Source organism: Centrocercus urophasianus, unplaced genomic scaffold, assembly GCF_019232065.1.
Source record: "Centrocercus urophasianus isolate 14NV4802_14NV808 unplaced genomic scaffold, USGS_Curo_1.0 seq_10, whole genome shotgun sequence".
NCBI lineage: Eukaryota > Metazoa > Chordata > Aves > Galliformes > Phasianidae > Centrocercus > Centrocercus urophasianus.
In genome coordinates this window covers 53,030,499-53,045,077 of record NW_024884142.1, presented here as the reverse complement: position 1 = coordinate 53,045,077, position 14,579 = coordinate 53,030,499, and the positions used below count along the sequence as shown (strand labels likewise).

Below are 14,579 nucleotides of genomic sequence, written 5' to 3'. Positions count from 1 at the left end.
CATGTCAGTGAGGTTGGGAACTTGCTCAATGCAAAATTGTACATTTCACCATGCCTGTTGCTAAATATGTTTATGCGTGTTTCCTCCTCGGGTTTCTAAAGTATCCTGAAAAAAGCCAGACCTGTAGGACTCTGTCTTTGACTTATACAGCTGGTACTTTCTTTGTTGTTGAGTGGTTCAAAAATGCAGCAAGGCTTCGTTTTGTGCACTGTAATGTTAAAAGCAAGTCTGTTTTCCCTTTTTTTTTCTCTGTGTGTTACAGGCAGTCAGATGCCACCACAGCCTCCTGGCAGCCAGTCAGAATCCAGCTCCCACCCTGCTTTGAGCCAGTCACCAATGCCACAGGACCGAGGTTTGTTAGGTGTTTGGGTCTTTTTATGCTGGTGTCAAATGTAGCCTTCATTTCAAGTTGTGCATTAACAATGTGAGATTTGCTGGTATTTATGTTCCTTTTCCCAAAGAAAATAATGACAGTCCTTATTGCCTGAGTGTTTTCTTTTATGTGCAAAGAGCAATTGAATATCAGGTTTTACCAAAACATAATTGGAAACGGGGCTTTCTTAAAATACAGTGAATTCTTACAAGTATAAAAACAGTTTGCTGTAGATGCTTGATTTATGTTCTAGAAAATTCACCTTTTTGTTGTCTGTCTTGGAATTGAGATCTATGGAAAGTATTGTAGAAATAGTAGTAGCTGCAAGCACTGTGGTTTGATCCTGTTCTTACAATTCTCTAACGTCTTTGCATGGACATGATAGCTTGTCCTCTAGGCCAGTTCTGGAAATAAAAATATCTTTAAGTGTAAAGGGAAATCAGCTATTTAGGTCGAATGGCTCAAAGGTGTGGAATTTCCAAAGAAAAACCTTGCAGGCAACAGCACTGTTCTGAAACATAACTTCCTAGCAAGTGCTCACCAAAATAAACAGAGGGTTATTTTCTCTTAATATTACTGTTTATAAACTTCAAACTTTTTTCCTTTCACCTCCTTCCTTCCTAGCTTATGAAAAGAGAATTATCACAGCTTTTTCGCGTGGCCATATGATTAACTGCTGTAAACTGGGCACCCCGTCCATGCAGTGGTTAACATGTGCCAGCAGCAAGCTTGCAAAACAGACACATGATAACTGTGATAAACATGGAGTTATTTATGAAATGCCCCTCCTAAAATGTCTTGCTACCAGAAATATTCCAAGTAGCACCATATGGGGATACCATAAATACTGGAAGTTTTCTCACAGTGAAACAAGTTGAACTCACAGAATGACAAATTTCTGGGACAGCATCCAGAAAAAACTAAGAGGATTCACAAAGAGGAGGAAAGAGTCCTGATTTCTGCTGTTTTTCTGTGCTGGATGTTACCTCCTCCAGGAATGCTGATAAATGAGAACATTAAATAGAAAATTCCACACTCAGTTTGTTTGTTCTATTTCATTTTCAGGTCATTCTCCATACACAGTTATTAGTGCAGGAACCGATTTTCCCTTTAAAATTGTTTTAGAGTAACGTGTATGCTTTGTGGAAATAGAATGACCTCAGTACTCGATGCAAATGTGTTATGTTTTGTAGGACAGAATGTCACAAGACAGTGGGAGTGGATCAGCTTGAGGCTTTGAAGACCCAAACACTTCAGAAAGATGCACGCATTTCTTGGCACGATTGGGTCTTGGCACAAAATGTGATGCTGCTCAGTAATAGCGAGGAGCAGTGTTGTGTTCTTCACCTGGCTTTGGGGGAATGAGCTAGGTGTATCTGACAAAGCTGTAAAGTTTGGCTAAACCTTTTGATTGCTGTTACAGGACAAAACTGGGTGTTGGTTATACGGTTAGAGAAGACAGAGAAGATAGCTACCATAACTGGGAAGTCAATCAAGTAAATAACAGTGAGGGAAAATAAAATTTACAAGTTGATACAGTCTTGTATCAATCTTTTGAGGGGAAAGATTCTGGGTATGTTCTTAGATTAAATTATTTAGGAATGTTAATACAATTTTTGCACCTTTCATATTAAAATCTGGTGTAATACACACAATCCTTGTGACCCAGCTTGTACAAGAAATCTATTTGTTTCATGTAAAAGATATGAAATTTGTAACTAGCTAGGTCATATTGATTTTGCAGAACGTGTTCCCCAAAGCTTCTTTCTCTAAGTCTGTGCTGCACGCGCATAAACATGCGTGCATTCCCTTTTGCGCCCTGTCATTGATTAGAGGCTCCTTTGAAATGGAAAACTTCACCTTTTAAAAAGGCTGTTACATTAGTTGATTCTTTTGCTTGCTTGAACTGGTTTCCACTGAACTTGAAGAAAGGAAGGAGGGGGAGTGATGGAGACTCAAAGGAAAGGTGCTTGTCATTTACTGATAAAAACCTGAGCAGAAAATCGTTTCTGCTAAGGACATCTGATCCATAGGCATCTGTTACAGTAATTTAAACTCGTGGCTTACTGATACACTTTCTACCAAAAAAAGAAAAGAAAAGAAAATGAAAACAAAAAGCCTAGAGACCCTCCATATGATAAGGTAAAGTCATTTGGTTTAGTACTTTGTATAACATTTCTTTCCTTATTTAGAGAGATAACTGAATGAGCAGGCTGCTAATCGTTTCCTGAATAGAATCCTTTGCTCTCAACACTTATCTTATTTATCGGCTATTGTGAAATTTGATTATCAGGTGGAGTCTGAGCTGTAGCACTTCTGGATGTTAAACCACTACTTTGAACCATTAGGTTTACACACCTTTATTTTATTATTTAAGTGTTTGATTATATTTTGTCCTACTTTCTATGGTTACTCAGCACCTAGCTGGGATCTTTTATGTTTGCCTGCCTAAGGCTATACATCCCTGTCATACAGTGCAGTATGAATCAGTGAATGTATTTTTACATGTGCATTCTGTGTGAGAGGAGGAGGAAGAGCGGTAACATCCGTATGTATGTATAGTAATAAGAATTTCCTGGGACTCTGGACTGGATTTTCTGTTCTCTTTCATTTATTTCTTATATAGCTTGCATGCTTTTCATAACGATAGCATAAAAATACTTACATATAATTTTTTTTTTATTTTTAATTTTTTAGTTTTTTTCATGTTTATCTAGTACATTTTGATCTGGAACATGCTGCTATAGGAATCCCACTTCTCATGACAATAGCAGTTTCCAGTCACTGATATTTGATGTCCAGTAAACAAAACTTTTTCAGTTCTACCAACATGCCTTATCTATGTAGGCAGTATGAAATTCTTCATATTTTTTGGTATAACCTATGTCTCAGCTCACAAGTCTTTGAATGGACTGATAGTCGAAGTAAGTCCCGTATAACTTAACAGTTGGGAATTGGAGAGCTGTGGAGATAGAGGGAACAAGATGTGCTGGATGGGAGTCAGATGTCTCTTGGAGAAGCTGGTGAGCCATGCCAGCTTACCTACTTGTGCATTTCACTGCTTCTGAATCCTAGCAGTGACCATTGCTCAGGCATAACACGTGAAAATCTGATCAAAAGCAGAGTTTTTATTTTTTTAATTTCTTGAAGTCGAAGCTCTTTATAAACTTTAGTTACAGACCCTACAGGTAAGGAAGCAGTGGTACTTCAGCTGCCATCCACTTGGAGAATTCTTGAAGTATGTGGGTCACTCCAAAAGTAATGCCTCCTATTTATTTCCATGGAAACGATAACAGATACAAAGAGCACAGGGACACTATTTGATATAGCAGGTTCTCAGTTACAAAACACTATTTTTCAACGTAGTCACTATCATTATCCATGCATTTTTGCCAGCAATAAACAAGAGCTTGCATGCTCTATTTGTAATAATCTGCACCAGCAGAGGTGATCTGCTGTTTCACAGCTGTAGTGGCATTGTTGCTAAGAAAATGTTGCCCACACAGTTTATCTTGCGTCAGCCTAAACAGATGGAAGTCAAAAGGTGCCATATCTGGACTACGTGGTGGGTGTGGTAGGATAGTCCAGCCAATATTGCCAGTGTGCTCCACAGCCTTCAAACTAGCATGAGGATCTGGTATTACTGCATCACAAGAGAAAGGTTATCTCCTTCTCTGTCCTGACTCAGGAAGTTTAAGCCTTCAGCTTAGTTGGCCTCATGATGTAGCACTGAGAGTTGATTGTTTGTCCAGGTTCTAAGAAATCCAGAATAGTCACCCCTTTCCTATCCCAAAAAGCAGCACTCATCACTTTACCCACTGAAAGCTATTTCTTGAACTTTTACTTTGATGTGGAATTCATGTCACCACTCCATGGAATGCTGTTTTGACTCTGGCTTATAGTGGTGACACCATTGTCAGCAGTAATGATGCAATCCAGGAAACTGCCATCTGTCACACAGCAACAAAATGTGATGGAATATTGGTGGGAAGGTTGAATCTCTACTGCCACATCACCCACATCCACTTCTGACATCCTGGGCCAACAAAAGAAAATGGGAGGCTTTACTTTTGGAGCAACCCTCATAAGTAGTCTCTTGAGTTCCTTGTTGTTGACTGTACCAACCTACGTCATCTGTTTGAGTTTTGGAAGATGCAGTTTGACAGTGTGCTCAGAAGCCAAAACTGCTTTCTGGGCCAAAAAAATATCTCTATGGATAAAGTAGAAACTAGCATTTCTAAATTACACCATGGAACTAGTTTTTTTCCTGAAGCTCTTAGCTGAAAAAGAATTCTTCTATCCTGACCATTAGCTTATAGTCCTACTCCTATGTTTGCAGGCCAATGGAGATGCATATTGGTAGTCATATATGTAAACACTAACAGAAGAAAACATGTCACTACAGTGTTGAAACAGACACTTTCACTCCTGGAGAACTGAGTAGTTCCATACCTAGTTTAGAAAAAGCTTCCAAAATGTACCAGTTTAAAGTAACATTTTTCATACTTGCGTATGCACACATCATGTTTCAGTCTTATATTAAAATAGTGAATTGGGAGCTCCCGAAAACCATTGAATTTAATGGAAACAGTTAATGACTTCATGTTATTACTCTGGCAAGCACTCTCATAATGGGGATACTTAAAGAAGCCTTATTTATTAGTGCAAATGTATATGGGTCAGAATTAATTTTTAAAAAATCTTTAATTGTTTTCCCCTTATAATTTTCACAGCGGTATGTAGTTAAATATTCATGATAATGCTGATGATATGCTAAAGGTCTGAAATAGATCTGGAGCCTCAAAATCAACACAGGTTATTTAACCCTTTTCATCTAATGCACCATTGGGGACTTGCTCAGTGAAATCCCAGAGCACTGGAATAATTAGAAGATAGTAATGAGGATTTAATTAGTCCTTGAGATATGCTGAAATAGGACCACTGAGAACTTTTCTGTTTGGACATGGATTGCAAGCAGAATTGATGCAGCTGCTGTGATGTGCTGGAAAATGTATTCCATTGCTGGAGGCAGTTTCATGGCACCATTCTGTGCTTGTCAGATCTGTGTGGAAAGTGCCCGGAGTAAGCACCTCCAAAATTGTTGAATAGTAGCCTTCCTCCACTCCATCACCTCCTCCTCATGGTACCTTTTTTTTTTTTCCTTCCTTTTTTTTTTTAAATCATTTTTTGCATTCTGGCTTTCCTTCTTTTTGTTGCTGACATGATGCAGCTTATGAGGATTGTTGTACAGTTATATGCTCTATTAAAAATGTATCACAAACATGGACAGGGAGTAAGAAACTACAGGCTTGTAGAAGCACAAGTGTTATACTAAGCAAAACTAGAATCTTTTTGATACAGGTACTTGTAAGCTTTATCATTAGATCTAGACCTTATTTAGTATTGAATCTTCACAGAAGTGATATTTATCAGTAGTTACAATGTAGTAAATTTAAATAGCTTTTTTGGCAGCTAAGATGTTATCCAGGAAGAGGTAGTAACAGATGGGATGTGATCAGGCATTTTGATGTTCTCTTTCTGCTTCCCTATAAAGGCTAAGTAGCAACTGAATTTCTGTAACTACAATTTCCTAATTTGCCCATTAGATTTCATATAGGTATTTTTATCCCTTTGAACAGTTTTGCAGGCACACTTTTTTGTACATGGTTATCACATGAATTCCACCACCATATATTTTCTTCTAACAAAATATAAATGTTTCTGCTTGCATAAAGGACACAATGCCAATCTGGTATTTTGCCCCCAATTCCTGATCATATTTACATTTTAATACTGACATTTGAATTAGAAATTCTTGCCCTGAAATCTGTTTTCTTCTGTAAAAAAAGAAACCAGAAGGAAGAAAATAGATCAAACTATTATTATTACAACAGAAAAGTTACTACAAGTTGCTTTTAGATCTTAAGAAGACTTTTTCCCTGAGAATACATTTTTTGCTCTCATCTGGGAATTTGGGATCTATTCAGAGCACTGAGGAGCTAGAGAATAAAATGATTCTTGTCATTAAAATTCTTCTGCTTGCAGTGTTAACGATGACACCACTTAAGGTTAAATCAGACTTGGTAATAAGTTTCCTTGATGTAGACTGAAGTATTTCAGGCTCTTAAAGAAAGGTGCTTGAGACATGCACTGAGTGCAAAGCCACAGGTATGTTTGAGTGCCTCTTTTGCACTCCGAGTGGGTCAGTGCAGGGAAGCTGAGTTCAGCTGGTACGTAGAAACATCATGGCAGGTTGGGAGAAAATCTCATGCCCATAAAACTAGAACTGGGTGAATTGTGCCCTGAACAGCTAGAAGAGTGCTTCCTGTAAGGAGGAGAAGCAGTCTGCAGTTGAAGCTGTCACTCATCTTTCGAAGGAATTATTTCATTACAAGGTTAGCTGTGTAAAGCATCTCTTTAATCGCACGTGACGTGGCAGACCGAATCAGCACTCCCATCCCCGCTTCTGCTAAAGGGTGCACAGAAACTGCAGAGTAGATGTGTCTGTGAAGGCAGAGCCATGAACTGAACCATGAGCTTCAGTGTCTCAAAAAGTTATGTTCTCAATTCAATGAGCACTAAATTTATCAACAGTCTTTAAAAGGATCTGGCCATCATAGTTTTTTTTATTGCTGCTTTTTATTTTTTAATTTGATTGTAAGCGTCTTGATGCCTTAAGTTGGATATAAAAAAGTCATTTAATTTTCCTTTGATTCAAAAAGTTGTGTTGGTCTGATGAGCAGTATTGTGATTTTATTTTATTTTATTTTTTATTTTTTTGCTGTAAACACACTACTCTTCTTTGCTATTTTTGTTGTAGTAGCACCCAGGAGCCCTATTTTTGTACCTTTTTTAATGTACTACACCATGTACCAGTGTGCAGCAGAAAGCTTACATCTCCCTTATGATGAGTAATGGAGATCTTTCAAATAAAAGGTTACTGATTCTCACAATGAGCTGTGGGAGAGAATAGTATAGTGCCAGTTTGTCTAGTGTGCACTGAAGAAAAGCATGCATTTCTTGCTTTGAAAGTATTTGAAATTATACAAATTATATATATGTGCCAAACTAGGTTAATTCTTAAAGGAATCACTTGCCATTTGAGGATGTTGGCTGTAGTCTGTACTTGGATTTCAGACATACACCAGCCAGAGTCAGCTGGGGGTTGATCTGATTAGTTGTGGCGTGCACTAAATATACAGCAGTGTTGGCCATCTGCACAAAGAGCTGCAAGAGGACGGGTATGATTTACATGTGATAAGCCACTCTGGGAGAAAGCAAAACTGCAGAAATAGTATTCGAAGGAGATAATATCTGTACAATCAAAATCCGGAGTCAGGTCTCCAAAGTAAATTTTGTATACTAGCAGCTGGTCATTGCTTTCTTCTTGCTGATGCTAAATCTTGTTATACTTGGGGATGATCTTTATTTCATTTTTTAAACTAAATTGGAGATTCTCTTTTTGAGTTTAGGAAGTAGAATTGAATCATTCTGAGAGAGTTTATACAGTTGCTGGCACAGAAACTTCTCAAAAGTTTCCACTGACTTCATTTGATAGAGTTCAGATTCCCTGCCTCTGGGCTCAGGGACTGAAATAAGCTGTAAGCAGTCATTGATGGAGGACTTGACAAAGTGTCACTCAATGTTCCTGTCACCAGGTTCAGTCTAAAGTTGTGAGTGCAGTCCCTGTCCCAGGTGCAGCTTCCCATCACAGCGTATAAACTCCAAGCTCAGCCTGCTCAATGGCGTCATCACTTCAAGGACGCTCTGCTCTCTCAGCACCTAAGTTAACCTTTTTATGAAGCTTCTCTAAAAATAAAGAACTTCTTGTCTAAGGTCCTTTATGCCTTTTAAAGTTCACATGTAGGGCAGTGAGCTGAAATCTATATAATAATGTGTGTATTAATAGCTAGCACCAGATAGTTCTTTCCATCCCAAAGGATCCCAAAAGGCTGCAGAATAAACACTCGTCAGGGAACAGCTGCAAATCAAGGCAGGGAAGAATCAGTCGAATCATAATTCATGGTAAAATAAAACCGAGACAAAGACATTTGTGATTGAGGACAACGTGCTGATTTTGTATTTTTGAAAAATATTATGATTTATTTTACTAGTATCCAAGACAGAAATGAGATATTGTGTATATTTTAGTTCTGTCCACAACATCCATATCCCGTGATATTCAGTGTATTTACTTCATGAAAAGGAAGATCTGAGTTGAGCTGTGGAATCTTTGAACAGGAGTCTCAGGGGAGGTTAAATTTTTCAAACCTGAAATTTAGACCATTAAGCCTGCAGGCCTTGTGCATTACACACTGAAAAATGCTGTTCCTTCTTTTGCTCTCCTCCATGATTTTCATAAGTATGCATGTTATTAGGGAAGCTTACACAAATGTTGATTGTACAAAGCAGGCAGGCTCCTCAGGTTTTTCATGTTGCTACTCAGATTAAATCCAGCAGCCCAAGCTTCCCAGTGAAATTGAGGATTTGCTTCAAGTTTGGATGGGGTGGAGGGGGAGCTGTAAGGGTGCTTTTGTACTGCAGTTCACCATTACCCTGATTTTCCAAGCACCATAGTAAAAGCATTTTGTTTAAGACATACTACAGTAACAAATTATGTGTAAGATAGTAGACAAGCAATGTGTCTTTGCTCTGTTTATCAACTTCTCCACAAATGTCTTTCCTTCTATGCACTTAAAGTTTACATCAGACAACATTAGGTAAAGTTTGCATTACAAAAGGTTAGATATTTCTTCTGTAGCTACCATATGGGTAATCTGTCTGATTCTTCCCCAGATTCTAATTTATCAGTGATAGATTATGTGAATTTCAAGGGTAGGCAGTAGCTGAGGGAAGTTTAGGGATGGGAAAAATTTAAACATTATTGCATGCTATACATAGAGAGGGTTTTGTAGTATCAAAGAGAGAGGGGAGAGATTCAGCCAGTTAACCTAATAGCACAGCTGGTAAAACACTAGGGGGTCTGGGTTAAAACCTTAGCTAGGTCATTAGTTTCCATCTTCCCCAAAGCTATTCACATTGTGAAGAGAAGCAGTCAGACAAATAAACAGTAGACTGTGAAATAGATAGTATAGCATAATAAGAGAGTGTTTTAAAATAAGTAAAGCCAAGCCAGTGCTTTTTCTTAAATAGAGTATTGGTCCTTTTGTGAAAAGGAGAAATAACCTCAGTACTCTTTGCGGGCAGCACTGATTTTGCTAAAGTGATGCTTTCCATACTATGTACGCAAAAAACCATCTTTGTGGAATAGTTGGGAAAAACGTGACAATCAACAGCAGGTACTGGCTGATGCCAATGTGTCCAAGTACCGTAGAGAATCCACGTAGCTGTTACTCTAGTTCAGAGAACTTCAGATGTTTTTATGAGAAGGAAAGGCATTATGTTTCCTGAATAAATTGCTCAGTGTGGAAATCAAGATTTTTTTCACAGTAAATCATAAAAATTACAGTGAAAAGATGTTTGGGATTCTTTATAAAATAGATTTGATTGGAGAAAGATGTGAGGACTTAAAAATCTTTTCTATCTTTTTTGAAAGTTAAAAAAAAAAATCAAGAAGATTGTTAGCCTTATGATTAGAGGCTAAAGGATAAGTATTTAAATTTCTCCTGTGTCAGTCGTCTCCATGCATTCTTTAATACCGTTGCTCTTCAGTTGAATGAGTTCTTCTCACTCAGTAGCTGGGGCACTAGCAGAGGGTTAGTGTAGTCATTACCTGTATATTACCCGTGTCAGTGTTGCTGCTTGAAACTTGGCTAACAGTCCCGTACTGGAGCCATCCAAAGATATTTTATTGGCAGAGTGCTGTAGCTTAGCTGTGCTAAATGGAGTCGAAGTCTTGTTTGCCATCTGTTTGTGAAGGTGTTTTGTTATTGTTGTTGTTTTTTTTAACCAGCCTATTAACTGGACAGAAATACTGAGAATTAGTATTTATATCATCTAAATGAGGTTTCCACTTCGCAAGCTAATCTGTTCATGCCATCATTCTGTTGTGCATATTACTGAGCTGTAGGTTCCGGGCATGACAAGTGTGGGTTTCATATGTGGTGTTGCCAGTTACTTGTTTTAATAAGGCTATCTTCAAAAAAGTAAGAGCTGAGGAAAGTACATCCTCTTTAACGTGAAGAAATTTTTTGCCTGCTTGCTGTGGAGGCCACCCACATGATTACACTTGGGATTTACTTGAATTCTGGTACATTGGTCAAACCTTTCCCAGTTTTTTCATTGCTGTTACTTGTTTAGACTTGCATACAACTTTTGGCTCCTTGGATTTTTTTTCTGATATCTAAGCATCCCTCACTGTGTCTTTTCCAATGACCACACACTCATTGCATACCCATATGGTTGCCTGAGGAAGGAATGTCTGCCAGAAACTGTGTCATGAGTGTGCAAACATTTATTATCTTTTTCTCCAGGGTACTGGAATGTACCTTGCTAATATGTCAAGTATTGGAAATTTGTGTGACTTCCTCCCTACGCTTCCTGAAAGTTTTTCCTTATAGATAGCAAAAAACAGCTCTATTTTTATTAGTTCTTTTGAGCTGTCTTGTAGGAATTTTGATGAATGGAAAATATATACAATATGTTTCTTCTTTTCTCACTCCATGATTTCCAGAGCGATAACCAGGTCTAGCTCCTTCTTTAGTGTCTGCCCTTGAACAAGAGGAGCTTTCCTGTTTCCTATCCTGAAGAACTGCTGAGTTTTTTTGGTCCAATACTCTTCCACCAGCCATTCCTTTCTAAAAATGGCATTATCCTGACATAATTTTTCCTCACATAAGCTCTTTTTTTGCAAAGTACCATGGCAAGTTTTATCTGTCCTTATTTTTTATTTATCAAATGTGTAATTTAATTATGATCTCCTATTGCTGTAAACATCAAAGTTTTCTTGAGCTTAAAATGGGTAAGTGTTCTGTGTGTTTTCAGGTTTGATTCATTCATAAAAATCAATGAAGTACTCCTGACTAAATCAAAAGGTCTCTCATTGACTGTAGGTTAAGTATGCCAGTAGATAGTTACTGTCTATCAGCTGATACGCAGTAACTCCTTACTTTGCAGTCACTCCTTTTGTATTTGAACTCCTGCTTTCCTGGAAGGGCTTTTTCATATTCAAACCAAGATGAAAATATCAGGAGAATCCATTTCAGACTTTACAGCAACAGCCAGTTGTATAGGGTTTTATTGTGGTTAAAGCCAAAGAGATAGTATTCAGCAAATTATTTTGTATTGGTCATTGTGCAGATGGAATTGAAAGCCTTGGTGCATAATTCTCTTCTAAGTACGTTTAGGCATAAGGAAAAAAAGCAAGATTTTAGGTGTTTTACAAAGGCATCATACATTATATGAGCTGTATGTATGCTACAAGATGTTAATAATATAAATTACAATGGGAAGTTCATGTTTGTATTTTTATCGAAGAAGAAACACTTCCATTATAGATAGAATAATTGTTGCTTATTTTGTATTATATCCCTGTGTTTTGCTAAAAAAGAAAGAAAAATGTGATGCTGCCTGACTTTTATGAAAAATTGCATGTATGTTCTGTTTGAATGTGGGAGCACATGGTCGTCGTAGCAGTGAGCTAATTGTTAATAATATGCTACTGTCATACTGTCACTAAAAAAAAAAAACAAAGATGACTACAGTTTCAATTGGATTTCAATAAAAGAGATCATTCTTTAGCTGTGTAAATATAGTATAAAAATAGCTCAAACACAAGAGTAATTTTGGAAGGCTCAGTATATTCATCTATTCCTGAAATAGCTTAGTTTGCTGAATTCTGCTCAAGTTTTTTCTCAGTAAGTAATCTCTTGTTGTGATGGCAAGTAAAGCATCATCTGTACCTCTTTTATCACTAATATTAGAGGAAGGGTGTAGGTTTGTTCTGTGATGAGCATGTTGTCATTGCAATTTTTAAAGTCTTAACTCATGGCTGTTTCCTAGCAATTTATTTCGAAAAAAGCAACAACAAAAAACCACCCCGTTGTCATAGGGGCTGACATGTCAGATGTAGACTGGCTGTTTAATCATTCCACTGCCTTTACTCCAGTGCATTTCTAATGCAATCCTAGTTCCCTTTTTTACAAAAGCAAGCTTTATCTTACATCTAATTTTCTGGAAAGAAAATTTATTTCTGTTTGTATCGGTTATAAAATGAAGTTGAACACTGGGGAAAATGTGTGTAAATAAAGAAAAATGAATGTATGCCAGCTGCTCCCTTTCGTTTCTGATCAAATTTATAGAATTGATGTTTTTTTCTCTTTCTGATGAAAGCATGTTAATGTCTTGACCACGAATCCTCTTCCTCTCTAAGAGGTCTGAGCATTCTGCAAATGCTTGAAGCACTTCAGACTTACGCACTGATCTCTGAAGATGCAAGCTGCTCTCACTGAGCTAGATAAGGACAGACGCATCTTTGTTTTAAGGGAATTTTGATTGTATTAAGACCTGATCTCAGCTTCTTCTCCATATCTTCAGTTACATCTGTAACCGAAATGACTCCTTTCCTTTCTGGGAAGAAGTTGGAACATATCCTATTTTAAGGCTACGTTTCAACATACCATATAGACAATAATAGAAGATAGTGTGGCACAGATACTCTTCCTGCATATTGGGCTTCATTTTTCCTTAGTTCTTTCCTTGTTTATGCTCTGAATATGGCAGAGTCAACATTATTTGAGAGTGATCTCACATTCTTTGGGGGGGTGGCACAAGCTTTTAAGGAGTCTGTTCTGTTCTTGTGTTAATCCAATTCCCGAGCTCACCTGCTGCATGTCTGCTGCAGCATCTTTATAAACTGAAGTCAGAGAATGAGTTCAGGTACTGTTGCACAGTTATCTTCGCTGTGTAATTTCTGGCATGATCCAGGGCATGGTTTTATCCAATGCTGATGAGCGCTCCATGAGACACAGCCCAGACATGGATGAGGCAGCATGAGGGAATGCTACAAGAGATGTGGATGAGACTGCCAGGACTGAGTGGGAAGGGTTAGCTGGACGGACACACGTATCCCACACCCCTCTCTATGCCAGGGAGTGGTCCTGGCATGTTTTATTCATGACTGTACACATGGCCAGACAGTTCATTCCACAGCATCAGAAGCAGATTAGAAGTTTCCTGAAGAAGAGTTCATTTGAGTGGAAATATTTATTTCACTTATTGCTCCAGTCCCCTTAGGAGCTGCTCTGACCACAGGAGATCTGGCCAAAACTGTTGTCCATGCTCCCTACTAGACTCAATAACCAGCAATTCCTCAGCGTCACAACTGGAAATCATTACAACTCATGCAAGCAGTAGCTTGTTAACGTGTCATCTACTCTTGCGGTGTTAAGGAAAGTACTGCCTCTGATAACTACTTGTCTGAAAACCCTTTGTGTCCAGAACAACGTTTGTAGAGTTATCTCATTTAGATTAGAAGGCTCATGGTGAGCAGAAAACCCTCACTTCTTACTAGATACAGGACTAAATTTGCCATCTTTATGATAAAAAATTTAGTGTGACCGGTACAAAATGTTTCATTTAAATGGATCCCATGAGTGTGATATATATGGGTGTATGTGTGTGTGTCTGGAATGCAAGCATTTATTTCACGAAGACTTACGATTGTATTAGGTTTTTAAATTAGTTACAGTACTGTCAGAAGCAGACATAGACTTTGTAATAAGATTTGTGTGAGAGTGGAACTAGTTTAAAAATAGAGGGGTCTGTCTCAAAATCAAGCTAAGTGGAGAATTTCTTATGAGCTTTTCTTGCAGAAGGCTGGGGCTTCCCAGCTGATATTTGTTAGCTCCCAAGCCACCATTCCTCATTCATTTACTTGGCTCGCTGCATCCCAGTGCACATGGTTGGGCTTCCTCCAGAGCAGGTGTTGAGCTTGGACTTCACAGTTCAAGTGTGATCAAGTCAGCTGTCTTAGGGCCCCACAGGGGTCAGGAAAACTCTACGTATTCTGCTAAAACTTAAAGTTGTTTGAGTTTTAGCATGTTATGAGTTGAACTGTTTATAGTTCGAAAGAACTGGGCACAAGGGAGTGTGAGACCATCTTAGTGCTTGTTTTTTTCTTTACAACCTGCAGCATTGAGCTTATTGTCTCTGTTACGGAATAAAGATTTATGGAGGGCTCAAAAGCTTTTTATATGTCTTTGGACTCAAAACCTAATTCCTAGTCATGCACTCACCGCTTTTCATT

General features: G+C 38.1%; 1 protein-coding gene across 8 annotated transcripts in view; it reads left to right on the top strand.

The window, feature by feature from the left end:
* ARID1B (AT-rich interaction domain 1B) overlaps nucleotides 1-14,579 on the top strand; it is a 288,228-nt gene that overhangs the window by 205,260 nt on the left and 68,389 nt on the right. For all 8 annotated transcript variants that reach the window (XM_042815785.1, XM_042815791.1, XM_042815750.1 and 5 more), the window contains one exon: nucleotides 263-352. In XM_042815785.1, coding sequence (XP_042671719.1) covers nucleotides 263-352 — 90 coding nt within the window. The remainder of the gene's footprint in view (nucleotides 1-262; nucleotides 353-14,579) is intronic.